This window comes from Photinus pyralis, unplaced genomic scaffold (genome assembly GCF_008802855.1).
Source record: "Photinus pyralis isolate 1611_PpyrPB1 unplaced genomic scaffold, Ppyr1.3 Ppyr1.4_unclustered_Scaffold3303, whole genome shotgun sequence".
In the NCBI taxonomy this organism is placed as follows: Eukaryota; Metazoa; Arthropoda; class Insecta; order Coleoptera; family Lampyridae; genus Photinus; species Photinus pyralis.
In genome coordinates, this window is record NW_022171374.1 from 84,245 (window position 1) to 112,191 (window position 27,947).

The 27,947-nt window shown below is 35.5% G+C and overlaps 2 protein-coding genes across 5 annotated transcripts; both read left to right on the plus strand.

Annotated features, from left to right (window-relative positions):
- The first annotated feature begins 1,059 nt into the window (after positions 1-1,059).
- LOC116182030 (glycine, alanine and asparagine-rich protein-like) lies at positions 1,060-2,209 on the plus strand. The gene is made up of 4 exons (XM_031502498.1): positions 1,060-1,104; positions 1,248-1,321; positions 1,383-1,645; positions 1,696-2,209. Exons 1-4 carry the CDS (start codon positions 1,071-1,073, stop codon positions 2,078-2,080), a joined length of 756 nt encoding a protein of 251 aa, XP_031358358.1. The 5' UTR covers positions 1,060-1,070; the 3' UTR covers positions 2,081-2,209.
- Positions 2,210-4,287: 2,078 nt separating this feature from the next.
- LOC116182017 lies at positions 4,288-27,916 on the plus strand. Of its 4 annotated transcripts, XM_031502482.1 has the most exons (13): positions 4,288-4,444; positions 4,551-4,721; positions 8,580-8,706; positions 8,758-9,007; positions 9,058-9,244; positions 9,296-9,371; positions 14,415-14,977; positions 15,022-15,579; positions 16,218-16,898; positions 17,046-18,659; positions 26,159-27,293; positions 27,512-27,637; positions 27,689-27,916. In XM_031502482.1, the coding sequence occupies exons 1-12, from the start codon at positions 4,405-4,407 to the stop codon at positions 27,630-27,632; spliced, it is 5,523 nt and encodes a 1,840-aa protein (XP_031358342.1). In that variant the 5' UTR covers positions 4,288-4,404; the 3' UTR covers positions 27,633-27,637; positions 27,689-27,916. The 4 variants fall into 4 exon arrangements, with proteins under 4 accessions (XP_031358342.1, XP_031358341.1, XP_031358343.1 ...); XM_031502481.1 differs by having other exon boundaries at positions 27,512-27,916; XM_031502483.1 differs by having other exon boundaries at positions 26,171-27,293; positions 27,512-27,916.
- Positions 27,917-27,947: the final 31 nt, after the last annotated feature.

Genomic DNA, 27,947 nt, shown 5'->3' on the forward strand with positions numbered 1-27,947 from the left:
CGTCGTCTTTAAGCTGATCTTCCACGAACTTCTGTCCTTGCCTGAGATGTGACATTGTCGTGCGGTCGCATTATCGGTTTTTTTTTAACCGAAGCGTAGGGTCGCGGTCGGTTAAAAGTACTATACTGAGATTTTGTCTGCATGAGTTTTCATGAGAAGAAATCTAGCAGGAAAAAATTTGATGGTCTAGCTAGAAGTTCATCAATTTTTGGTGTTTGATTTATACAAATTGTAATGTAATTTATTTACACAAACGAATAGGAATTTTCAAGAGTCCATATGTTTGGTTGGAACCGCATGATATCACAATTGTTTCCTAGGCATTAAGGGTGGACCGTTTCAGATGCGATTACAACAATATACGAACACTCGCATACGATTTTCAGTGAGGGAATTTTTCGCCACTCAGCTCGCATTCGGAACCCAGACTTCTAATCCGGCTCATATTTAATAGCACTGATACATGAACTCGTTCTCGAATGAGACGAGGAACAAACGGACAGACAGACAGACAAACACACGGACGTACAAAACCAAAGGATTATTCAACAGGAGTAATTTCGTTGGTGAAAATCGCCATGGAAACAATTCTACTAACAATTGTTACCATAGCAAAATTTAACAACCTGGTTAAACCGGTTGAATTGTCGTTAAGCCTGAGAACTTAAATGTCTTGCAAAAAAATAAGACGTGCAAGCCCTACTATAAGTCATCAGTTTCTTTTATGATGCTTTCCTTGATCTGTTTAAAACCTCCACAATCCAAAGCAAAAAACACGAATCTCAATTCTCAAAAACGAAAACGATGTGAAGACTGCGCTAGTAACGCCTTTATTGTATCAGAGGCGCCAAGAAAAATACATTTCTAATCTTTTATACTTTGATAAGTATTTTCATTTTGTTAGGATACGGAAGTAGGTACACATGATATTCGTGAAAACTTAAGATATACCTGCACTGTCACTTTCTACACAACAAACTGGTAATGCAAACGGTACTTTAATGAAAAGGCTTTCAGTGAATGGCTCGTGCTTCTATTACGTAAATGTAAGAAGGTACAAGTATCTTTTCATGAAAGCACGCGGTAACATAATACTCTTAGTAAGTAAGTACATAGATGTAATTGTATCTGTTCACAGTGATATATCGGTATTGAATTAGGTTCAATATAAGCTTGATACGCTTGAGAAATAGAACATGCTTTTAAAAAAATTGAGTTTCATTGGTATATATAAGGCAAAATTTCAGAATGGGTATCACAAGCAGTTGATCGTTCTTTAAATAACTACTCCCAAAGTCAACTAACAACGATGTATTTTAAGGTAGGCAAATGCACTTGCTTTTCAAAACAAAAGTTTATTAATATTGAATTTGTTACGCTAGGTTGTATTCGTCTGCTGCTTTGCATTTTCGTCAGCTAAGGCCGGATTTTTAAACATTGGCCCAAATGTCGGCAATTTAGGTAATAACGGACACCCAAATGGCGATGCTTCTGGCGGAAGTTTTGGATTTCAACAGCAAGTCCCACTAACCCTAACCCCTGGACCAATCCCCCAATCTTCCGCAGCTCCAGCGCCCCATGCAGCAGCCGTTATCTCAACATCATTTTCCGCCCCAACTTCACAACAGTCACCTCAATCGTATCCGTAAGTCAGCATTCAATAATAATAAACATAAAATTTTAAACTCGCTACAGCTCGGGGCCAGCCGCAACCAGTTCTTCATACCGTCAGCAACATGTTAACTCCGTCCCAGCCACAATTACAACGCACGGGGTAGCAACAAGTTTTGTAGCAGTTCCTTCACACGGATTTTTTGGAAATAATGCCGGTGGAAATGCCAACAGCAATGCTAATGCAGGAAGTAGCGGTAGCAACAACGGATTAAACAACAACGGTTTAAACAACGGCGGATCGTCTGCTGGTAGTTATGGTTACGGTGGATACGGTTACTCGTTTTCTTCTGCTGGCGGTAACGCAGGTGGAAACTCTGGTAATAGCCAAGGAAATAACGCCGGTGGATATTTATTTGGCTACTCAGGAAATGGTGCATCTGGAAACAATAACGGATTTTCTGGTTAAACCCTTTGATAGTCGATTTGCAAATTGTATATTTTAAGTTTTTGTGTTTATTATCGACGAGGTGACATTACTTGTGGATAATGATCTTAATTTGCTTTATGTATGATCTGTCTTTAAATTAAATTGAATTTGCTGCACTTTGATGGTATTGTACAAAATAAGTTTTAAATAAATTGAAGTTCATAATTACAACAAATTTGGATGAAGTTACATCTTCAAAAAATGGTAAGTGTAGGGAAAAACGTTTCCAACGAAAGTATTATTTTCAGATGTAGAATAAGAATATTTAATAACAAGTTAAAAAGTAATCGTAAACGATTTACATAAAGCGCATTTCCACTTGCATTCATTTCCCATTTGTAAGATGCAAATTAAAATCGTAAAAATCTGGCCACAAATATGAAAGATAGTGTTGCACATGGGCAATCCATTTTTGACGGGCTACTTCAATTTCAGTTTATAAGAATTTCATTTCAATGCTTTTTTAAATAAGAAAGTTGGAACTGCGCATGCGCAAACCTAAATTTTGAATCTAATGTTAGATTTTCCTTTGTTCCAAGCGTCTAAGTATCAAATGCTTAAATGCTTCCATAAATAAAAAGTTGACACTGTGCATGCGCAACACCAAATTTCGAAACTGGCGTTTTTCCTTTACCTGAAACCGTCAAGAAAATCTAAATTTCAGGGCTATTTTTACACTAGAAAGTTGATCTTTACCTGACTAGTAGGTACTGTAATATTTTTGCCTGACTCCCATTACTGTCCTAGTACATGCAAAATAACAATTAGATCGTTCATTGAATAAGTTATTCAATCAACGATTGGATAATTATAACGCAGACTATGTGGGATATTTTTAAATATTAATATACCTACAGAAAGGATCATGGTTTTTTAATTACTAACAATTGGAATATGTGTGGAAGTATTATTCTTTTAGTTTTGTGCCAGTCATTGTTATTTTTACTATGAGTAGTATGGATTATTTTAAGTTTTGTGCTTTTTTTGTAAATTGCAAATGAACGACCAAACGCGAAAAAGTGAAATAAGTAAATGCAGACCGATGCAAACAGCGTAGGAGTTCTGATTAACTTTAGCCAGACTGCGAGAGATGTGTTTTGTTTCACGTAACCTAAAACTAAACGAGCACGGTGTTAAATGGTTAAGTAAAAACAAAAGCAAAAAGAAACCATTAATTATATTAAAGTATCGATAAGTATATAAAACTCGAACTTAAGTTTAATAAATTGATTGTTACTTTAGAGAGAACATTACTGTTTAGATTTCTGGATGGAAAAGTTCAATTCTTGTCTAGACATGGAAACATTGGGTAGCGACCCATGAGAAGAGCAAGGGATGGAAGTATGGCATCATAATGTTGCATATCGGATACGTCGGAGCACTACCTGAAGAGGATACTTGTTATTTTCGCGTGCCCGTAAAGCGAATGAGCCACAGAATGGGCGACGAAAGCTTCTGCTACTGCAACCGATCTACAGCCACCGAACTGTTTTAAGTTGAAGAACTCCACCAGCACTTGCTAATATTGTAGCGATCATACTTATGCCAAAAACAATGTCCGGTAATTAATTGTAATTGGCACATTTTAGAAATACATCTATTTTTTAGGGCTATCGTTTTGGACCTAACAGCTGTTTAGTGACTACCTGATTGGCTTTGGAGAATAAATCTCTCATTATTGACATCGTTACGCAGATTATAATACTAAATCTAAATCTGTAATCACAAATGATCGCTATACATTTTAGAATAATAAAACTGACATGGTCTTTAGGCATTAGCATAATACATGGCATTAGGTTTGAATGTGGATCACAACATTATGTAGGTAGGTCCTTCATAATGTGGATGATTTCTTTACCTTTACCTCGTTAAAATAAGCAAGTAAAACATGAAGTTTTACCTATACCCTTTCCTGTCCACCATTGTTCATTCACTTCAAAAATTCATTCGGGGAGTAAATTTTTTACTACGCTCAATTTCCCTTATTTGAGGGGATGTAGATTGAAATTCTTTAGTATGAGCATAGAGGAAATGTTGTGTGTATAATCAATGACCATATTTATAAATCACACTGATATCTTCAACCCATCAACAAACGCCCTGTATAATACTGGGAAAAAAGCAAACTGTGAGCACCTGGTATATTCGACGACTGTCGAATTCGACGTAACTGAATTTTGTCATTTCGAATTTTGTTTGTTGTTGATCATCAAAACATTAATAACAATTATGGCCTGTCTGTACTAACTTCTATAATTTCTTGTTTATTGCTTTTCAACGTTAACTTATATTATCGTACAATGGAATTTCGTTCTCAAGATTTTGCACAACTTGTTTTGGGTTAGTATTTGCTTGGCGGGAAAACGAAGTTTGCTTGCCCTACTAGCGTTTAACTTCTTTGCTATGGACCTCAAAACAAAATTCTTCCATCGTTCTTTTGTTGTAGGTTATTTAAAAGAAACTCGGTGCAAAAGAGCCTTCCTTGATCTGCTGTATCACTCGGAACATTTACGAGATCATGCAAACAATTATCGTAACCGTAGGTTTGTTGTCACACGTGTTGCTGGTATGAGTTTAGTCGAATATTTAAACGAATATGCTGCCATTTACACCATAGGTTAGTATTGTAACTCCATAATTGTTTTGTTTTGTGTCTAATACATAGGTATTCTCTTTCCCTACAATTTGCCAATTTACATTTGTAATGATTTTCTTTAGCTTTTTTCAACCAATCAAAACTTGAAACATTATTGATAGTAACTTGTTTTCTAATTTTATAATCCATATTGCTTTTTTTTGTTACTTTTTTCCTTTTTTCCCCATATTTTTTAGTAGTACTAGTATGACGTGTCTATATTTTGGTTGTCTGTCTTCTGTTCATTAATATTGTCATATAAATATTGCTGGTTTGCTATCAGCTCATTTCTTTTACATTCCATTTTAAGTGAGATTTTCACTGGTGTTTAGTTTACATAATTAACCTAGAATGTGGCGTATAGTACCAATAAATGTGTTATATAGAACGTAACTTTATTCTGTAATGTATTATAATATAGTGTAAAAGTACCATATGCTTTAAGGGTTGCCACTGAGTCTGATTGTTAAAAGTTCTTTTATTTGGTTGTCAGGGTACTTCTGCAAATACATACGGTCCACAACAGAACAAGTTCGATTGGCTGAAATGAAACATGCCACCATGTCAAACTGTATTAGAAAATATAATTAATAGAAAGAATACTGATAATTACCTACATATTCTAGGTAGTTCAAATTCGTGAATCGTGGCTTACCATTGGGATCTCTGTATCAGTGAGAGATTCAGTGTAGGTAAAATGGGGTCAAAGTTACCCCTTTTTGTGACTAAAAAACACATTTGAAATTTTTGAAAAATCTTTGAAAATAACAGACATCACCGAAAATGGCAAATTTCGTTTTGATTTTCCGTACCTTAAAGGTCGTAAATGGAAAGTCCTCAATTTCAATTTCAATTTAATACATGCTAGATGTAGAAGCTACAAGCTCTGTATTTCTTATGATTCGGATTTTTCAGGAATGAGACAGAGGAGTAAGAAACAAACATAATATCGTGTCACACTCTATACTTTTACATAAATTTATAGAAAAATTTCAAAATCAAATGTTTTACATTTATTTCTCAACAAAACATCTGCTGGTAACTGGAACTTGCTGAATCAACACGGCTATGATGGCGATGCATTCAATGAATTTCTTTTTTGTCCTCTCTAAGTCTATCTATGTTAGATATAGTTGGCAACACGGAATAGAAGGTCAAGAAGAACACATGTATGTTAATCGAAGTTGGTGTCCAAGTTAATGAAGTTAATATAAGTTAAAATAACCTGTGTCTAATAAGAAGTATCCTGAAGCCGGAACAACATAAAACAATCTCATTCTGTAAAAATCCAATACAGCGTCCATAAGAAATAAGAAAGCGTACTTAGCCTGTAGCATGTTACAGATTCAGATTCTCCCGACGATTCTCCTAAAAAGTGCCCATAGAAGGTGCTAACAGGAAACGCCCATTTCCTACCGCTTTAAGGTAGGGAAAATGAAAAACATTTTTAGTTTTTCGGTGATATCTCTGTTATTTTCAGAGTTTTCAAACATTTCAAATGCGTTTTTTTAGTCACAAAAACAGCAACTTTGTCCTCATATACACTGTATCTCTCACGGTTACGGAGATCCCATTGGTCAGCCACGAATTTGAACTACCCTGTACAATAAATTAACACTAAACTAATATTATTATTATGTGGAAAAACCAACATTACTGTCAGTTAAAATACGCCATTATCACCTTCATTTGTTTTCCAAAACATACTTTTTTCTTGGTGATAAATCAATGCTCTTATACTTCAATTAACTGTATAATTAATGTATAATTATGTATGTTTTCTATAATATGTAAAGAAAAACTTCACACGGTAGGATGTTTAATTTCATGGCACTAAAACCCTCCGCAATATGAACTTTCTTAACTAAGCCCAAAAAGAAAGTTAAACCATATCAGGCCGTATTTAAAAAAAAGTTGATGATGGTTCCACAACACATAACCTCGGATTTAAACAAATTAACAACCCCACCTAAAGAGCTTTAAAAGTTGCTGTGGAGAAGTGTCATTGGTTTGCTCTAGCTCAAATATCGCGAATAAGAAAGTTATGGGGCATTAAAGAAAATCGACTAAATTCGAGAAACGTCCCCTAGTGGCCAAACGAATAGAGATAGCTGAGTTCTGTTTGCGCCAGTGATTTTCAACGTAAAATTGGGCTAGGTTCATTTTTTTCTTAAAAAGAAGGACGATTCCTTAAGAAAGTGCCCAATTTGGACCATCCTGTACAAATCGAGGTAGAAAATATACAGGGTGTCCCATTAATGCGATGTGGAGTGATGTCTCTTGACAAGGTGATGCCTCTGGTGATGCTACAAAAAAAAGTTAAAATACAACATTGTTTAATATGAATAATACAAATGTAATGTGGTATGAGACACAACTTTGTTATTTTAAATGAAACACTTTCGATTTTATTACAATAATGGATTGTTCTAAAAATGTGGCATATTTTTTGTTAAGGATCACATTATACACTTTTTCAAAAATTCACTGCATGTGCTATCAAAAACAAATATTTCATTCATTTAAAATGCTTAATTATAATAAAAAGCTAATTTTTTGTAGATGTGCCCCATAACTTTCTTATTAGCGTACACTTACACTTAGGTACTTTAGGAACCTTCGAAAATTTGACAATATTCTACAATGTGTTTGCAATACCAGAAAACCAGGAACTTGAAACAATCATATCTCATTCTTGCAAGTGGAGTTTATCTTACATTTTGCACTAAGCATTAAACTTTCTTTTTTATCCTATTCTTTATGCTCCTCCAACATTTTATTTTCAAGATATTCGTTTCTACCTCCCCAATTGAGATGTCTTGTCCAGACGATTCATTTGACCTCTGAGTACCCTTCTCTGACACAGTTTGTGATATTCCCACTTAAAGTTTTGACATCACCAATGGATATGTTTTTTTCCACATGTTCCACATCATCCAATCACGCTCCGCTGTTGAGATATTAGGAATTATAACCAATCACGATAAGGGGCCGTGGAGGAGGGGGGGATGTTTGGTAAACATTAATTTCTTTCATTGACACCTTTCAGTAAAGTACTATAAAGGATGAGTTCCTATCCGCTCCTCTCCCAAACTCTCAGATTTTGATAAGGGGTAAGGGAGAAAGGTAGTGGTTGGTACAAGATCATTCCTTTTGCTGAAAGCTTTTAGTGGAATATCATGAAAGATAAAAACGGTTAAAAAATGTTGAAAGTTGGATAGACATATAATCCTTTCGATCCTGTAGTAATTCATTAATAACTTTAGGGTAATTTGGTCATTTACACGAGAATTTACAATAATTTGATTTACTCGAGTGCCCCCGAGACGCTCCCGAATATTCTAGAATGTTCTTGAACAAACACGTCATATTCCCCGGAAAGATTGCGTCACATCCACCTTCGTTTTTTATCATTGATGATCTTTCATGGCGCCTCTATGTCTATCTGGGTTTCTGGAATATTCGCTACAGTATTATGGGTCCTCTAGGCTGATTTGAACATTCCAAATATGGTCATGAGAACACAATTGCGCCAATTGGTTTAGAGCTTTAGACACTAGAATCGAGCCTAGACTAACATCAGCCGGCCCGTGTGGCGCAGTTCAGTTGAAGCTGGACTGTGGTGCTAGGGTCCCTGGTTCGAATCCGGGTTCGGGCATGGATATTTGTAAATGTATAGTGGGTTGGGTTGGTAGAGCAGCCTTGGCTGAAACCCCGCCCACTCAAAAATAAAGGCAAAATAAAATAAAAAAATAAAATAAAATAAATAAAAAAGATAGTTTGTCGCTGTTTAGAATTCTGGTCTTTCAGCAAATAATTGCAAGTTTTTCCATATTCTAGTTCAAGAACGTTTGGAGGCGACTGATTTTTATAAAGAAAATTGTTCACGCTCTTCCTTAATGAAACAAGTTTTATATTTATTTGACAAATTTGATATTCATTCGAGGACTAGCACACCAATACAAGAGTAAGTACTTAAGCACACTAAACAAAACAATTTTACGAACAGATTTTGCAGAATTGCAACTGTAAATTCGCATAACGCGAGCACCAACACCGAACCGTGTGATGTGCAAAATATATCTGACATTGGCCACAGGTCATTCGATCACCTATCCATAAGTACAACGCCCAAGAATACCTTTGAAGATGATCCCATACAAAAGTCGCACGATAAATCAAGAGAAACCACCTCGACATGTGATAAATCTACTACCACTGACAACGAGGCAGAGGTCAAAGAGAAATCGCACGAACAATGCGAAGAGGTAATATGAGTGTGTTACACAATTCTAAAATGAGTAGGTACTTTTTTCAGATATTTACAAACACCTTTTTAGAAAATATAGAACTGATCGAGAAATTGGCCGACAATATTAATAAGGAAGTTTCATCAAAATCAAGTGCAGAATTGGACAGTTTAGCAATTCAAAGCATTGTACAAAGGACAGAATCGGATCCTATCTTAGTTCAACTAATATCGGAAATAATAGGTACTGATGAGGGTATTGTAACATTTCAATATAGCTAATTAATTAATTTAATATATTTAATAGATACAGAAAATGCAACGGATAAAGAAGCCAGTTCCAATCAATGTGAGCAACCACTAACATGTGAAAATACTCTAAAGTAAGTATTCATTCCTACGTTGTATGAATTTTAGGTTTTAAGTTAAAAACACTGTAAGTAACTATGAGCAATATTTGCAAATGAACGCAATGTTAATTACCTCAGTACTTTGATGAAAAAAGTATATAAACTCAAGTTTATGAAAAAAATTAAAGAAGAAACACGAATTTTGGGTCTTTTGGAGGAGTAGCTCTAAAAAACCGTTTTTAACCTGGTGTGTTTGGTATAAATATTCGCTTTCGTCCTTTGTACCATTCACTTTTTTACATACTTGTATGTCACACTGTGTATACCTATATTTTGAATTTTGTAACAAAATATACAGGGTGTATTTTAGGATGGGCCATACGACAATGTAAAGACGTTGAGTTATTTAAAATGGGCCATGGGAAATTTATATTGCGCCAATAAAATTGTTCTCAAATCTTGGCCTTGCGTTTAGTTATTTCACTGACAGTTCTTCTTCTTCTGTGTGATATGGCTCATATGGCACACAGCATGCTAGATTTTGTAAGTTTTCTAAATATTGAATCACAAATTTCATACTTATACATATTTTATATTGCCGTATAATTGAATGCTCTTTTAAGTATATTAAAAAAAACAGGCATTGCATTTGAAAAGCAAAAGTTGCATAGGTTTCCTGTTTAACCGGAAGTTTCAATATAATAATAATAATAGATTTATTCTGCAGTGTAGGTACACAATGAAATTACATATTACATAAAATAAATAACAATAACTCTAGCAGAAAGGGTCAGCAATCAGTTGTGCAGGTAAGCAACCCCCTGCAGAACTGGTCTTCCCTGCCACCCAACTTACAATTATAACACAAAACAAAGAACGTGCTCAGCTCAGTTTATAACAAAATTATAACTATAAGTAAATAAAACAGCAAATTATAATAATGACGTATCTCATACAACGATCGCGATGGTGTTTGATCCAAGCAATAATATCCAACATGACTTTATATTTTAATGGAAAACGTAATGTTCTCCCTTAAAAATATTTTGACTTTAAGCAGAGTCCAATGCATTCTGTAACATGAAATTAATAACCTTTGACGCAACATATGTATAGGATCCTCGAAATTGCATTGTCCTATGCATCGGAGTGACAGCAAGTACTTTACCGCGCGTATTTCTATTATGAATTTCTCTCCGGTAATGAATTTTATTATGTAAGTAAGTTGGGGTACTATTTTTTACAATTCCTAGACACAATCGAGAGTAATGTAAAGTTCGCCGCTGTCTAGTATTTAACCACCCAAGTGAATGTAAACACCCCGTGACATGGTCTCGTCGTCGCAGGTCACAAACCAACCTAACGCAGGCATTCTGAACTCTTTGTAATCTGGTTCGGTTGTACTCAGTCAAACAGGGCCCATACACTACATCGCAATAGTTCATGTGCGATAACACTAATGCATCGCAGAGCATACTTTTAGTTTTATAGTTTAACATACTGCGACTGCAGTATATAAGCCTCAATCCCGCATACGCATTTTTAATAATATCATTAACATGTACATCAAAACGCAACTCCGAATCCAGATACAGCCCAAGATTCTTGGTAACATCCGTATACATAATGTACTCGTTATTTATACATATTTTAATTTCCGAAATGCATTTTTGTCGAGTATTTTTTCGACCGAAAAGCATAACGCGAGACTTTGAAGGATTTAACGATAAACAATAATTATGTGACAACTCATATAACGAATTTAAATCGAAGTTGATACGATAATTAGATTGCAATATTTCATCTTTATGGCATGATAGATATACTTGGGTGTCGTCTATAGAAATGACTTTTAGTATACTTTAGGCATTTATGAAAGGATGACGTATATATTATAAATAAAAGAGGTCCTAAGATTGAACCTTGTGGGACCCCGCTAATGCATCTGAGAGGAATGGAATAGTTCTGGTTGTATTTAACCAGCTGAATTCTATCACAGAGGTAGCTCTTCATCAAGTTCAAGGCGTCTGGCTGAAATCCAATATTGTGAAGAATTGCAACCATCAATTGGTGGTTAATTCTATCAAAGGCCTTCGAATAGTCTAATAGAACAAGTGTGGTAACCATATCGTTATCATTTGCTGCCAAAATATCATCAACAATTGTTAATAGTGCCGTGGCGCAACCGTAATTTTGCCTGAACCCGGACTGGTTTGACGGAATAATTGAATTGTCATTTAAATGTGCTTTAATTTGCTTACATAAAACTTTTTCAAAAATCTTCGAAAGCGCGGGTAAGATGCTGATTGGTCGGAGATCCTTGATTTCGGTTGGATTTTTAATTTTAGGTAAAGGTATAATATGACCGATTTTCCATTCATTTGGAAAAGTACTGACCTCAATAGAATAATTTATTATGTGAGTTATGTATTTGACAATATGCGAAGAGCACCTCAGCAGCATCTCAATACTAATTCCATCGGCACCAATCCGCAATCGGATAGATACATGGTAATGTCACATAAAATTATATTTGACTCATTTTTCGTATCTCACCAAATAAAAGAAATATTGAGGTGACCTTCGTATCTTGATCGCACTGTATACTTGTAGTACAAGATCCCATATAAGGTCAACCTTCGCTTATCTGACATATCTTACTATGTAAACAAACACATTACAAATGGTTGCCTTAAAAATTAAGTCAAGACCACCCTTCAGTAATTAAAATTAATGCAAATTAATATTTATGTCTGCTTCTATTACATGGAGAGAGCGCCGATGCGTACACCACAATCAGCTGTTACGTTGCGTCCTTCTCTCAAACAGAATAATGCACATGTTTTTTTCTCGCGCGCTACGACGCAGCGTACCAGCTGATCGTGGTGTACGCATCGGCGCTCTCTCCATGTGATAGAAGCAGACAGAAATATTAATTACAGTAATTTCAATTAAGGGTACTCTAGACTTAATTTTTTTAGGCAACCCTTTTCCAATGTGTTTATTTACATCTTAAGTTTTTAAGATTGCTAAGAAATGTATTTCACTCAGTCAAGACATGGGCGAAGGTTGACCTTATGTGGGATCTTAGACTATCCAGGAACTTTTGTTTTAATGGTCCCCAAATCATAAACTTTATTGTGTATTATGTTGAATACTGTTATTAAGCGGCAGAGCAAAGCGATGCAAGCTTTATAGGGGAGTCGATGGTGTCCGTCTGTTTGTGAACACGATAACTGTCAAACGCTTGGACCGATTTGGTTCAAATTTTGCACAGTTGACCTATATGCCACATGTAATAAGCCTATTGAAAATGGGTGAAATCCAGTGACCCCGTGGGGTCACGCCTCTCTGTTTCTGGCAAACGCTTGAACCTATTCGGTTGCAACTTTGCACAGTTAATATACAGGTTGAGTTTTTTTTCATTTTAAACATTAGGATCTCGGAAACCGTAAAACATAGAGATTCGGTTAAATGAGGAAAGAGTTGTCCTTTTAAGATATGCTTTTGTTTTTTGAAAAAAATCTACAGTTTACTAAATATGAGCGAAAAACAGATTTAGTGATTTTTCTTTTGAATGTTGTAGAATCGTTATAGTACCTATTAGAAATACAGAAATATGCAAAGAACAAAAATTGTAGATATTTTTCCGCTTAATAAGATACATTTATTTATATTTATTCTTCTTTTATAATTTTCGAGTTATAACGCAACCTTACATTTTTTTAAATGGTAATCATAGTTGGCTGTGACATTTTTAAAAGGTGCATTTTTTCTGTTTACAATGATATAAGGATCATTGTACTTATCGACAAATAAACACGATAAAGAACTGTTTCTATTATTAAGAGTAGTGAAAACAGATTTTGCCATGGGAAACATTTTTGTTCTCTTAATTACTATAGTAAAATGAGTAAGTTCGCATATCGGATTAGCGCTTATATTCACAGCGCGCATGAGGTTATACATCTTTCCTTATTTAAAACATGACATTTGAGGTAGAGGGCAAGTGCGTATCAAGTTTTACGAACCGCGGGCGGTGAACTAAGAATTACACTGGACGTTACAGACGTTTAAAATGGAGGTTGTTGCAGCAAAAAGAGAAAGCAATAGTTAAGGTATGTTGGTATGTTGGTCTCGGAATGGGAAACACCCACTTAAAAGCGTCAAGCCAGTGACACACTTGCCCTCTACCTCAAATGTCATGTTTTAAATAAGGAAAGATGTATAACCTCATGCGCGCTGTGAATATAAGCGCTAATCCGATATGCGAACTTACTCATTTTACTGACTATATCTATTATAATATTTAACTTGCAGTTAGTTGTGCGGCGGGGCACCATTGTGTTGAAACCAGCGTAAATTACGCTGTGTTTCCAAATCTAACCCATCCTACATATCTTGAAATTCATGTGGTAGAAAATGAAGATAACATTGGTCTGTCCAATTTTCGTGGTAAATGAAAGGTACCTATCTCACTAGATATTGTTTTCCATGGCCAACTCTGTTTACTTACCTCTCAATAATACGAAAATTACTGCAGGGCGTTTATTTTTTAAAGTACATTTAGTAAGTTATAAAGAGAAAAATTTGTCCTTTTTAAAAATATCAAAGCCAACTATGACTACCATTTAAAAAAAATTAAAGTTTGTATTATACCTCAAAAATTGTAAGATCTAAAAATAAATTAGTATGTTCATAATGTTAAGCATTAAAATGTCTAAAACTTTTATTCGTGTCATTTTGTTGTATTTCTAATAATAACGATTCTACAACAGTTAAATGAAAAATCACCAAATCTGTTTTTCGCTCATATCTAGTGAACTGTGGATTTTTTTCAAAAAACAAAAGCATATCTTAAATAAGCTCTTAAAACGACAACTCTTTCCTCATTTAACCGAATCCGTATGTCTTATGGTTTACGAGATCCCAATGCTTAAAATGAAAAAAACTCACCACATGTAACAAGCCAATTGAAAATGGGTCAAATGCAATGACTCGGTGGGGTCACACCGCAGTGCTCTGCCGCTTTTCTAGACGCTTTTTATGGATTTTTTCCAACTCACTTTGTTTCAGAATAACCCCTGCACAAAAAAAGAAGGTAATTTCACCACCAATTGAAGACTCGATTAAGAAACGCATGCGTAGCGCAAGATCTCAGCCAAGTAACATTAAGGACACTTTAATTGAAGATCAAAATAATGACGCAGTCGAATCAATAATTGCTGCATCGTGTTTAAATGAAGAAGGAAAGGTGGCAACCACTTCGTGTCACAAAAGTTCTACAAGTCAATCAATAGAATTATTATTAACCACAGCACAATGTAATATGCATAATTCTATTGTATACACCGCTCCTGGTGATACAAATTCGAACCCTACTACTACAGCAGACTTATTAATGATTCAGTCAAACACAACTGTTTCAAATACTCAGCTTTTGCCGCAAAAAGCTGTTAACGTGGATGCCTCAAGATCTTGTTTTATAATTGGAAACCAACCTTTTGTTAATGTTACACTTCCACCGACACCACTAAAAGTATTAAGCGAGCAAGATATTCTGACGATGCCTACCATATTTGTTTGTGACAATACTCAACCATATGGAAGCACCCAAACTGTGGTTGTACCTTCAACTGGTAAGTAACAAGCTTTATTAACACTTTTACAATTCTTTATTTAGCTCCACCTCCACCAGTTACAAGATCTTTAAAAAAAATTGCACCCAAAGTATCAAGTGATCATGCTCAGTCCATTGGCGAATACATTACTTTGTATAAGTGCAACGAATCCAGCCCATATAAAGCGACACCTCAAAAAATAAGCTTCACAGAAAAAGAATTGACAATAAATACGGATACATATCAAAGCATTACTCAGGAAACTTTTGTCACAAAAGACTTACAAAACGCAGTTCTAAGCAACGTTTTACATGCAGAACAGATTGTCGATGGTAATCTGAATGCTGTAAATTGTGAAAATTCCGGTTTACCAATTGGAGATTTACCAACAGACAAATTACAAACACCTCCTGTCGTTACTACAGAAAGTAAGGAAGGAAGTAATACGAAAAGTAATTCGCACGTGCGCCAATTGCATTTTTCGACACCAGAGAAGTTGAGCACAAGGAAATCCGAAAGGTCCACCAGTAAAGCAGTGCGGACGTCGTTGTTCAAATCACCACTTGTGGAAGAAGGTGACAATGAGAAACAAGTGAATTCTGCGGGCAAAATAAATTCATGTAAGTACAATTTTAGTGTACCTACACTTTCGTAAGTGGAAACATTTTTATATTTTTAATGCAGCGTTTTTCGTGATATTAGTGTTGCTGGTAAATGCAGTGGCGTTTTTTTTTGTTGTTTTGAATATTATTTCTCTGGTTCTATGACATGCTAAGTACCATTAAGGAATGAACTTTTTTTTAATATGGCAATTTAAAAAACATGATTCAAACTAGTAAAATTATGGAATTAATTAACAAACTATTTTCCTTAATTAGATAGGCATACGACTCTGTCATTGTTGAAGGAAAAGTCAACATTTTTGCCCAATTTCTCCTGAGGGAATGGGTTTAAATCAAGGTTTAAATAGCCAAGTTTAACCTTCTTGTTCTAACATGCGCAGTTTAGTGAATGTTGTTCCTGTTGGTTCATTGGTAAGAGTTTACTTATATTTTATATGTACTTATATATTTCTATTCTTCTCCTGATGAAGCCCCTTATAAAAGTGACTTTTCATTCAACATTGATACAGTCCTATGCCGGAAGTCGCTTGCATTATTCAGGATTTAATACCACCCAAAGTGAAGCAATTAGCATTTGTTTTGTTAGGTCATATGACTACAGTTTGTCACTAATTTTTTCTTTAATTTCTTTTTAGGTGAAAAATTGCAAACGAAACAAAGCAAAAGTGACAGTTGGGATTCAAATTTGAGAGGTTTTACACTTCTGCCTCCTGAAACGAAACCAATAGAAACACCTGCGAAAAGTAAACGTAAAAGACCCAGTGAAGATACATCGCAAACTGTGAGCGCAAAGAAACGCAAGGAGCCAGAAAAGGAGATCTTAATTATGGAAGTCGATTTGCCGAAAGACAATGTTCGTAGTGAAACTGTAGACAGCAAACCAAGCACGTCCGGTACATCAAAGAAGGCAAAACCTGGGACAAAAAAAAATGAGAAATCAAATGTGAAGAAATCGGTTTTGCAAGACCGAAAAGGTAAGAAACGGAAAGGGACTAATAAAGAGACGGTTAATGAGAAAATATCTGCCGGTAAACATGCAGATGATGCGGATAAGCCAAAAACTGAAAATATTGGTTTAGATAAGGCACCAGAAATCGTAAATCGCGTAGTTAAACCGAGGATTAATAAAAAGTGCAATATTGACAATAGCAAAAAGTTTCCGACGACTGATGAAATAATCTTAACAAGTGTTCCGAAAATAAAATCGTGTGAAATTTTGAAGGAAGAGGAAAGCGTCTTAATTTTATCGTCCAAGTTAAAGCAAAGCAGTGGTGTTGCAATAGAAAAAGAAAATTCCTCCATTCAAGAAGAAAAAGGTTAGTCATTTTGTGCATGATATTTTACTTCTATTGTTTCCAAGTTTTTTATTTCTACATCTCTTAATTAATTGACAATCCCGCTTTTGATTTTGTGAACTTAAATGACATGATATTTTTTTTATTAAGTGACACGTTTTTTTAAAGATTCCGGTGGATTGAAACCCACACAGAAAGTGAATGGTGAAGAGCCCAGAACGACAGTAGATTCCGTTCCAACATTTCTAAACCTACCTTCATTGGAAACTCCTATGAAGAACTGTATACCATCAGTTCCTAAAACGCCAGCAGTTCCCATAACGACACTCGTTGATACCCCATTTACAAAAGCTGTAATAGATCAATTGACTGGAGTAGACATCAACTCTATTCCGACTCCTAAATTTCCCATAACCCCAAATTTCGCTTTTACACCCGCTCTCAATTCGCCATTTTCAAATAGAGGCACAGACTATTCAACTTCTAGTTCATACTATCAGCCATCGGATTCTGAACAGAATAAATCTTTAGAGCAGCTCATACAAGAGTGCCAAAGGCTGGAAAAACAAGACAATGTCTCACGGGGGAGTCCAGATATACAGAAAGATGAAACGGTTATTGTAACAGCAGTTCAATCTACGACAGAAGCGCAGAAGAATGAAGATACCATAGTTCAAAAGAAAACTCAAATTTCATCTATAGAATCCTCTTTCATAGAAAAACGTAAGGCGTTTAATGAAAATCTACTCGGCAAGAAAAATATGCAGCTGGCAAAAATGCTGTCGGACGAGGCGACAGATGAGAACACCAGCAGCTCAGAGTCAGATACCTCCAAAACTTCCTCAAGTTCTAGCAGCGAGGAAAGCGATTCAAGTGACGATAATCGCTCTCCTTTGAAAAAAGCCCCGTATTCACTGCGACCTCGAAAGGGATCCCAAAATACTGATAATCCTCTTCCCTCTGTTAGTAAGGAAGAACCGTCCCCTACAATATCAGCAACTCATAAAGTGGAGAAACCCCACACTTATCAAGATGAAATGCGAAGCAAAATGGAAGAAATTCGCCAAAGAACTATTGCAAAGATACAGGGTATGGATGGTAGTGTAAAACCAAAAACGCCACCATCAAAACAAAAAGCTGTAAGTAAAGTGCGAAAAAGAGTAGTGAAGAGTGCTGAAAAGGTTTGCAAACCCAAAAACGATACGCCCAAAGTCCAAGAAAAGGTAACCGCATCAAAGTCTGAGAGCAAAGACCAAAGCTTAAAGTCTGAAGACAGAGACCAATGGTTGGGATCTGTCAACACGTTAGACGTACCGTCGTCTAGCGAGCATGTCAACAAAATTCCTAACACAAAAGTTCCTTCGAAAAACATCGAAATTGAAATAAAATCCAGCACCCATAATGTGGCAAACAGTGCTTTAGATAAATCAATGCATCATAAAACATCAAATAATCGCAAGGTTAACAATAACTCGCCCGACGTCGACATAATTCTCCATCTAAGTTCAGATGATGACAAGTTGCAGCCGTATCATATCGTCGAAACTGAACTGCGGGACTCTTCCGTCTGTTCCACCCCTACATCGGAGCATAAGAATGAGAATGTACAAGAGAAGAAGAGTGAAGCTGAACAAGATAAAGATGATAAAAGTGTTGATAAGGAAGCCGAGTCATTGGTTCAAGGATTAAAACAGTGGGGCATTCACTTAATTCCTAATAAACTTGTAAAGAATACCCCTTCAGTTGTAGATAATAAAGAAAAAATTTCAAGAGAAAATACAGGTAAGCATAGCTATGACTTTTATGGTTTTCATGAGATTGATAGACAATTGCAAACAATATTTTTTAAAAGGAGTCATTTTTACGTTGAGGTTGAAGGTTGGAAAGTAATAAAAATTTGTAAAAATCTGGCATCTGGTAAGTTTGGTAAGAAACAAATGTTTGAAGTATTTGTTTTCTGTTCCACCATGTTAATTTTAGGTCATACTCCAAATTTTACCTTTCCCCATTTCTTACTATAAAAAAAGCAAACAGCCAATAACTCAGTAAACTATAATTTTATGTATCGTTTCAGACAGTTGTATAAACGTTTTAAATGGAAGAAAATTTTCACAGACATTAAACAGTGCTACTGAAAAGCGAGGGGAATTTAAGTTTCTTACACGGGTGAAAAACATAAATCTTAATAATTTTTTGCGACAAATAAATGCGCTAATTTTTGCGTCCTAGTGCATACCAATCTCCCTCGATTTATCTGTATTTTAAGATAAAGAGCACAGCATTTTTTGTCAATTTTCGTTGTTTATTTGCAATAAAACCAATCAATGATAAATGAATTAAAAATGGACACCTTTCACCCGGGAATTTTGCTGACTTTTTCACAGACAGGACTTAGGAACTTACATACCTTACATATCCCAAAAAACCATATAAAACAAAACACTAAAATAAACTCACTACTTACACTAAATTCAATTACTATTTTGACTGTAACAACACTCCACTTTCATTAGTCAGTCATGGATAAGTTATTTGGGAGGAGCATTTTGAAGCATATCTGGACGCATTTTTCTTAAATTATTATACCCTTCGCAATGGCACAGTATATAAATGCACGGCATCCATTTTGTGCAGGTCTCTTTTCATGTGACAATGTTCTGTTAGTAGACTTGTGTAACTCATTCCTACTGAATTTTAGCAGGTCTTCAGCCTTTTGGCAGGAAGGTACATAAAACAATTTCAATTTACTTGACATTAAACTTCTTAATAAAACAAATAATGCTGCATAATTGACAACAAACAATTCAGCTTTAGTGGACGTGTCAACACGTCTTCATTCAGCTTTAACTTCGAACGTTTAAATGGCCACAGGAATTTGACGGTAGCACCTTGCAAATAGCGAAAATCCTCTTGACTCTTCCAACAGTCCAAACTACTAGTGTTTTCTAAGGATCTTGAAGCAACACTGTTTGCATAAACAATATCAGGTGGAGTACTGGTGATGAGGTATATCAGATCACTGGCTGCCTCTCTGTATGGAAATAATATATTATGTTTTATATATATGTTATTTTTTAGATTCCTTTTCTAATTGAGTAGTTTCTCTTACAATACTGGTTTACAGTCTTGCAGTCTGGATGTGGAGAGTAGACAGGATCCACGCGTGCTTCAAATTCGGGCCCTTTGTACTACCTCCCTGACTAGGGTCGTCCGACCCCTCAACATCACTTAAGCCATCCCACATGTGAGATCAACCTTGGGACGCTGGAGGGGAGGCGACTTTAATCCTAGCCATGTCCTACCAGTGTTGCATTCTAAATCTTTCTAAGATTTTTCTAGTGCAAGCTGTGTGGTTCATCACTCTGAAATTTCCAGACCCATACAATAGGAAGCTGGCTTAACTGTGATTTTGAACTTTTTTCAAGTTGGCAATGAAGATGTCTTTCAAAGAATTGTTGGTAGAGGCTAAATTTCCATCATCACCATACAAGATTCCATTCGTCATTTTCTTTCTCATAAAATAAGCATGGATCTGAATGGCTCTGTTTAAATCCAAGATCAAATATCTACAAAATGGTTATTCCAGCATCGAAATGCTTACTTAAAACCATATAAGCTTTTCTGAAGGTGACACACTTGATTTCTGCCATCATCATATCCTTGAGGCTGTTTCATAAAGACTTCATCATCAAGCCTACCATATAAAAATGCAGTGCCAACCTCAATTGCGTTAGGAACATATTTCGTTCAGTAGTACCTTAGCACAGATCTTATAGAACCGCCTTTCACCATTGAACTGAACGTTTTTTTGTATCTATCTACCCCTCTTGTGAGTCGATCACCAGTAGCCTCATACTACTCAATAGAACCATGTGGATTCATTTTCAATCTAAATATATATTTGCATGGAATCGCTTTTTTACCATTGGATAGGTTTCATTTTCTTGCATTGAGTTGGCAGTAGCAAAAATCATGGCATAGCCTTCAAATCGAGTTGGTTTTTGTACATCCGTTCTATTTCTTAGTTTTCTCCTTGTCTCAAGGTATTCTTCTCTATCATCAGAAGGTGAGATTACTTTGTTTTCTTCCATATCTAAAGAATTCTTGTTCTTTGCTTTCATTTTGATCAAGGTTTGGCAACTGAAACTCTGATACCAATTACGCGAAATGTACTAAAATCGTCTGTCTCTCTCTCTCTGACTCTGACATTGTGACACTGATTTTCGCGAAATAGCTCATAGCTGCTAAAATTATTACTATATTATTTTTTACTACTAATAGCATAAATTTCTCAGTTCTCACTCAACTTTGGTTAACCTGCACAAATTTATTATAAAAATGATGAATTGGGTCTTCAACAAAACAAATAGGGCTGACTGCCCAAGAATTTAGCGTAAGCAAAAATACACGCTCTTCACCCACAGCGAAACTCGAAGCCTCCTCGTTTGTTCTTTGTCTGTAGTATTTAAAAAAAAAACACCACCTCCACCATAAAATAATCACCTCTAATGAAACGCGCCGAGCGTCCGAATTTTTCCGACATGATACGCGCAATTCGTCGAAACACCTGCGTCTTCGTTGTCAGCGTCAGATCGATGCGCATTTCTTTGAAATGAATTAACTTGATTTACTTAACCTGATCTTCTCGCAACTTAGAAAATCGTTAAAAAGTTATATTTTTATTTAAGTATAATAAAAAAACAGTATCAAAATATTCAGAAACGTTAAAAAAACTAAAATATGACCGCTTGAATAAACTTAAAAAACAAAACCATTGATACAGAATCAATTTGTAGGAACTATTTTTTCCATTTCAGGTACTTCATATATACCACATTTATTTAACTGTTTTGGCTACGCAATTATGCTTATGATTTCTTCAATATCATACTCTAAAATATCGACATTTGACCATTTTCAATTTCGACCACTCCATACCATAACCTTTATGGTAAGTATATGATTGTTCCAACATGTCCAAACCAGAGAAATATTCAGAATCGAATTTGACCATAACGTAGTTTCTAATATCGTATGGGTCAGTTTCCGATTGAGGCTGATTTTCTTTCTCAATTTCTTTCTCTTTTCTGGTTTTCTGTCTACTTTTTCGTATTTTTCCCAATTGTCTTTCTTCTTTTTTTCTCTGCCCCGCGCCTTTTTTCTCTAAATTCCTTTTGTGGTATTCCTGCCAGCTTGAGGAAGATGCAACAGCCATTAATTTTGCTCTGTTTCCTGTTATTTGTAATGGTTGGTTTTCTGTAGAAGACCAGTTCTTGAAAAGAGTGGGGAGATCTCGTTCTCCAGATCTCTGCCATAACTTGGTTTTCTTCTGTATCATTTCTGATAACCGATTCACTAAGGTCTGGTTGCTAATTAGATGATTTGACTTTTTTTTATTGTCCTCTTGTTCCGTAATTTCTTGATGTGCTTCCAACAAGTTTTCATCGGTATTAGTGTAATCATGGAGGTCAGTAGAATCCAGTAGCATATCTAGTCTCAAATTTTGTGCCTTAATATCCCAAAGTGACGAATCTAAGTCGCTTAAAGAAAAATTGGCGATAATGCTCAGTCCATTCACCAACACCGATAGTGCGGAATATTTCGGCTATCTCTTTGTTTTTTTGACTCAAAATAATCCAAAATCTGTTTCATGTTCCGCCTTTTAACCTCACTTTGTTTTTCTGTGCCTTGAATTGGGGTTCCCGCATAATTTCTTTTGAAAAATTATCATTTTTGATATTGGGCTAAAACCGCACAATCCACAACTGCGACATCCATTTTTCAAAATATCTATTTTTGAATATCTTCAGAACTTTGTATAGGAGAGGGGCGATATTTTGTAAGTCTGACACCTTGATTTTCCATCCACCATAACAGCTTTTTTTCAGTATGTTTCAATGGCTGGAATAGCGCTACATCACGTGCCTAGGGAATGTGGGTGGAAGGGGCTAATCAGAACAATTCCATTGCTGGAACAAAAATGTTCATCTACTAAGAGTATCACAGGAAAAGTGATATTATTTTCCTTCAACCATGGAAAAAATATATTCGCAGTGTATTCATAAAATGATTCTCCTGGTATCCAACTTGGATCTAAACGACCTACCGCCTAGTTTGATGGTATTGATTCTTATTCTTATCATCAATCATTATTTACCGGCTTTATGGTTCAATGGTAGAGCGTTGGGCTATAAATCCGGTTGTTCGAACCTGGGTTGAGGGGAATTTTTCATCTGTGGCAGAGATGGGAATTACCTTAGACCAGTTTCAAGCATTCTACCGGCTACTCCGAATTAGGTTTTCGTGCAGTTTCCCTAATTCTTAAGGTAAATATTACTTATGAATATGAACGAGTAAATGCTCTCCCTCCTGTGGGACTGAGGAAAAAAGCTGATTCCGTCACAATTGAAAACCCATTTACCTGGTCAACGACATCGCCTGGGAGTTTCAGGGTAAAACGACCCTGTTCGAAGTTTCCTGATGAGACACGATTTGAGATCAGAGATCAAATTTTAAAGTAAAAAACCTTAATTAATTAATTAATCACCTAGAAATACCAAAAAAGCAAACCTATTCTTATTTGTGTACATATTTAAAGCTTCTCGGTTGCTATAGAAGCTACTCATTATGCTATCCGAGTGGTGTTTACATACCTGTATTTTACCTTGAGATTCGCATACGCATGATTACAGTGCCCCCTATCTATGACCACCCATTTTGTATTTAAAACATAGGCCTCATATAGTACAGGAAAATTGTCCAAAATAGACAAGAAAATTGCGAAGTAGTTGAAACTTGGTATAGACGTTTGAAAATACATATATTTCAAGGAAACGAAGAGTCCCTAACCACAAGAGGTGTGCTGGAGTGGTCATGCTCAAAGAACGTAGGGTGAACTGGATTTTCACTTTTTTAACAGGAAGTGGTAGTTAAATCCTATTAAAAAAATACTTTGTGACATTTGTAGCGTATTTTTTAAAAATTAACAAAAAATGTGCTATTGTTTGCGTTTTGTCCGTGCGTCCGTCCGTCCGAACCCACTTTTACCGTGGCACCTCTAAATAGCATTATGCGGGTCACTCTGTAATTAGGCGCATGCCTGTTGAGGGCCCAAAAACAAGAGAGCGATAATAAAATAATAAAATAAACAAACGTTCTACCTTTCATGGTATTCTAATGAAAGGTCTCATCGAAACAAATTGGTGTGTACAAAGTATTACTTTCCCGCGCGACTCTTTTTCGAGATCAGTGGGTGACGGCGTCGTAAAGATGTTTGAAAATTTGCTACATGTATGCAACCGTACTGTTGCACGAAATAAATTGTAGTACCGACACTTGTACGGATTGTGGTCCTCGCGTCAAGAGTGTTGTAATAGGCTACAATGAGCCGTTGATTTTCTTCCATCCCCACTGTTCGGTATTTTGATACTATGAAGCCATATCTGAATTTGGTAGAATACTCGTGAGTAATGCTGAGCGGCGGCCACTCAAGTTAGTGCTAATAATTCGGCCCCGATTTTTGCTTTTGCAGCAATTTTTTAAATTGGTAAAACCTATATGAATTAACGGAAGATTTCAAATTTTCTTTTCACCGTATGCCATCAGAAAAATGCGGTCACCAGCATCTCTTACTTATATAATAGGGTTGTAATTTTGGTCATTGAAGGTTCTCACTATAGCCAATTGCATTTTGTTTTGCAAGAGTTTAAAAAATGGTAATTTTTGCTTCCGAAACATACAATATGTGGTATCACTACTGCAAAAATTTTCTTAGTTTTGCCTTTGTCTGACTTTATCTTTATATTTTTTGGTGTTAAAGGCAAGAGAACAAGAGGATCAAAGTCCTCACCGACTACACGCATGTTCTCCTATTGTTAAACATTTCTATTGCGTCATACTTTCATTAAAAACAAACCGATACAACAAAATATCGAACGATCCTCAGGATTACCATCACTTTTTTAACGACCACGAAATACATATGGCTGTCAAAAAAGGTATTAGATTCATATCTTGGCCATTGTCCTTGGTCTTTTTCCCAACGATCCCGGTGCAAGAATAACAACTTTGACATGTTTTGAGCAGAACACGTCATAAACCGCAGAATTTTTGGTCTTCCTTATTTCGCTGGTGCCTTTACACTGAAAGTGGATACGGAGCAAGTTCATACTTGAAGAATTCCGCAAGATCATCATTCTATTGGTTCTGCGTATACGGTAAAAATCCGATCTGGGAAAACTGTGCTGTGTGAACGAGCCGTTACGACAGGTGGGCGAGCGGCGTGATGGTTTTTAAACCTTCATTTTGGGCTGAGCACACTATATAACGCTAGGGACTCATCAAATTCTTAAACAGAATATATTTATGTATAAGTATACAAAGTTACAAAGACTTCGCAATTTTCTTGGATATTTGACGAATTTGGATACAATTTGACTGTACTAATAGCAATCCATGTACTGTAGCCACATCTGGCTACGTGAAACATCCACTTTACTAATAATATATCTTCTTCCCATCTCAGTATGGTTACAGGACCTATTTTTCTCTCTATTGGAACTTTATGCAGATGCGTTGTTCTAGGAAGTCAGAATTGTTTGGAAGCTTTCAAAAAAGGCATTTAACGGCGGACACAGCATTCTTCATGTCTTCCTACATAAATTGTAGACTTCTAGGCATTTTAAAAAATTAGAAGTGACTGAAAATCAAATATAACCAATTACTGACATGTGATAACCAAGCATATAGAAGTATGTTTGTATTCAACATCTTGTGGGTTTGTGAACATACATAAGTAAAGTGTACGCACTTACCAGATCCGCAAGGAAAACACTGTTAACTCGACGACGACTGACACTTGACTGATTAGCAGCAATTTTTGTGTAGGGGATGCTTAAGAGAAATTGATGGTAAATTATATATAATAACAATAATGCGTATCTTCAAGAAACTAGAAATAAGAAACTTGTTCAATGAACATTTTCATGGGAGCTCTCTTCTCGATATATAGAAAATATGTAACTCAAAATTGTCGATAATTGGAACATTTACCTTATTTATTGTGATTGTTGTACTCCATCCAACCTCTCCGTGGTAGATCTTAATGTAATAGAAGCAGCTCTTTTTTAGAAGTATAATTTTTGCTACCAAAATGGTTCTCATTTTTTTTTGTCACTAGTAACTAAAGCTAGGACAGTTTGTAAGGTATGTGCAGTGTGTGAGACCATGATGCAAACATTTTTTCTTTATAAATTATCTAGTCCTCTTTATTAATTATGCAGGTTTATTTGTAGGTACAAGCAATGTGAAGGAGAAACCTGTTAGTACCCCAACTAATTTAGATTCTACATTGGAAGATGGTGAAATCTTAAGCCCAGTTAAAAAAGATTATAAAAAATCAAAAAGCAAGAGTGTCAACTTGAAGAAGGACGCTTTAAGAAATTTGCATGATGTTAAGAAGCACACAGTAAACAAGACATCAAAAGGTAGAAAGAAAGAAATACCAGCTTTAAACAAACTTGGTGGTTCTTCGAAAGAGCTAAGTAAAGAAAAGCGTACAGACTCGCAGGAAAAGGTAAAACAACAATGCGCTATTATCAAACCGGATTTTTCAATTAAGTTTGACACTAAGACATTTGAAAGAGAAACATTGAAAATTACACACGATGGTAATTCAAAGTCATCCAAGAAATTATCAGATTACGATTTCGAAATTCTCAATAAAAAATTTGAAGCATATGTGTACATAGAGGAAATTGGAGAAAATGTAGAAAAACTGATGTCCTTTACGCCATTTAATTTTATCTTTGAGCTGTCACCAGAGAGTTCTGTAAGCAGGAAACAACCTGCAAGTGTCAAATCAAAAGATAGTCTTGTAAAAAAGAAACTGAGGCCGCTTGACACACTATACAAGCAACTCGTAAAGCGAGAACCAAAAATTCACAAATCGCCCCTCGACAATTTGTATTCACCCAGTAGTAGCTCGCGAGAAAGTACGTCTAATAGTAATAGACGAAGTGATCAATTTGAAAAGATACAACGTGAACATTCTAAAAGCAGTCGCAAATCGGAAAAGAGTTCTGAAGTTGCAAGTAATGAACGGTTACAAATGACTAGGGATGACAAAGGAAAAATTGAGCAGCAGCGAGACAAAGAAAAAAATGATGAAAAATCAAAAGAAAGTGAACCAGATAAGCTTATACAAAAATGTCCTACTACACCAAAAAGTCCTAAAATACAAAATGTAGCAAAAAGTAAAGAAAAAGTCGAACTGCAAATAGAAACCTTATATAACAGTTTGGAAAATGCAGATACAGATCAAGATGACACAGTGAAAACCAGTGAAGATTCTCTAATGAATTATGCTGTAATTGGAAGTCAAAGGATTAATGAAGACGATGATCTCTGTGATGAAAGGTAATTTTATTAATTTTTAACTATCTTTGCTGCTCATTTATTTAAAAAAATGTGTTACATTTTGTTGAAGTTTGCGTTCACGCTTTCCATCATTATATTCTAAGACTATATTTTACAGAAACATGGAAACACTTTAGGGTGCAATTTAATTTATTATGAGTTATAAGCATTCAATCATCTAGTTTGTAACATGGGAGATTAATTTACATATTTTATAGGAAATCTGCAGTGGAACAAGTTGAACAAAAGGACGAGGAAAGGAAAGAACCTGAAGTTTGCCAATTACTCCAAAACATTGATGTTGATAGTTTTCTAAAACAACTTCACGGTGACACGTGACTTTAGTAAGCAATCTGTGCCATTAAACTATGTACAGTTACCAAATTTGTTCACAGTATTATTCATTTACCCTTCCAATTTCGTGTGTTATCTTTACCAATTCTAAGCATTGACTTATAAATCCGCAGGTGGATGTAAAGTGAATTTTGTGATTGCTTATAAGTCATGAATTGTTATAGCTATAATTACAAAGTAGATACTTTTAAGAATGATGTTCTTTGCTGTGTACATACTTGTATATTTTAATTTAGACATAGAGATAAACTTGTGAAATAAAACACCTTTTTATTAAATTTTATTATTTTAGATGGAAAC

Excerpts from the sequence above, each read along its gene's own strand:
- LOC116182030 (XM_031502498.1), top strand. The coding sequence starts at position 1,071 with ATGAAAGCACGCGGTAACATAATACTCTTAGTAA. Across the intron at positions 1,105-1,247 it reads TAACATAATACTCTTAGTAA|AATGGGTATCACAAGCAGTT; the intron begins GTAAGTACATAG and ends GCAAAATTTCAG. Across the intron at positions 1,322-1,382 it reads TAACAACGATGTATTTTAAG|GTTGTATTCGTCTGCTGCTT; the intron begins GTAGGCAAATGC and ends TTGTTACGCTAG.
- LOC116182017 (XM_031502481.1), top strand. The coding sequence starts at position 4,405 with ATGGAATTTCGTTCTCAAGATTTTGCACAACTTGTTTTGG. Across the intron at positions 18,660-26,158 it reads AATTTCAAGAGAAAATACAG|GTTTATTTGTAGGTACAAGC; the intron begins GTAAGCATAGCT and ends TTAATTATGCAG. Across the intron at positions 27,294-27,511 it reads GATGATCTCTGTGATGAAAG|GAAATCTGCAGTGGAACAAG; the intron begins GTAATTTTATTA and ends CATATTTTATAG.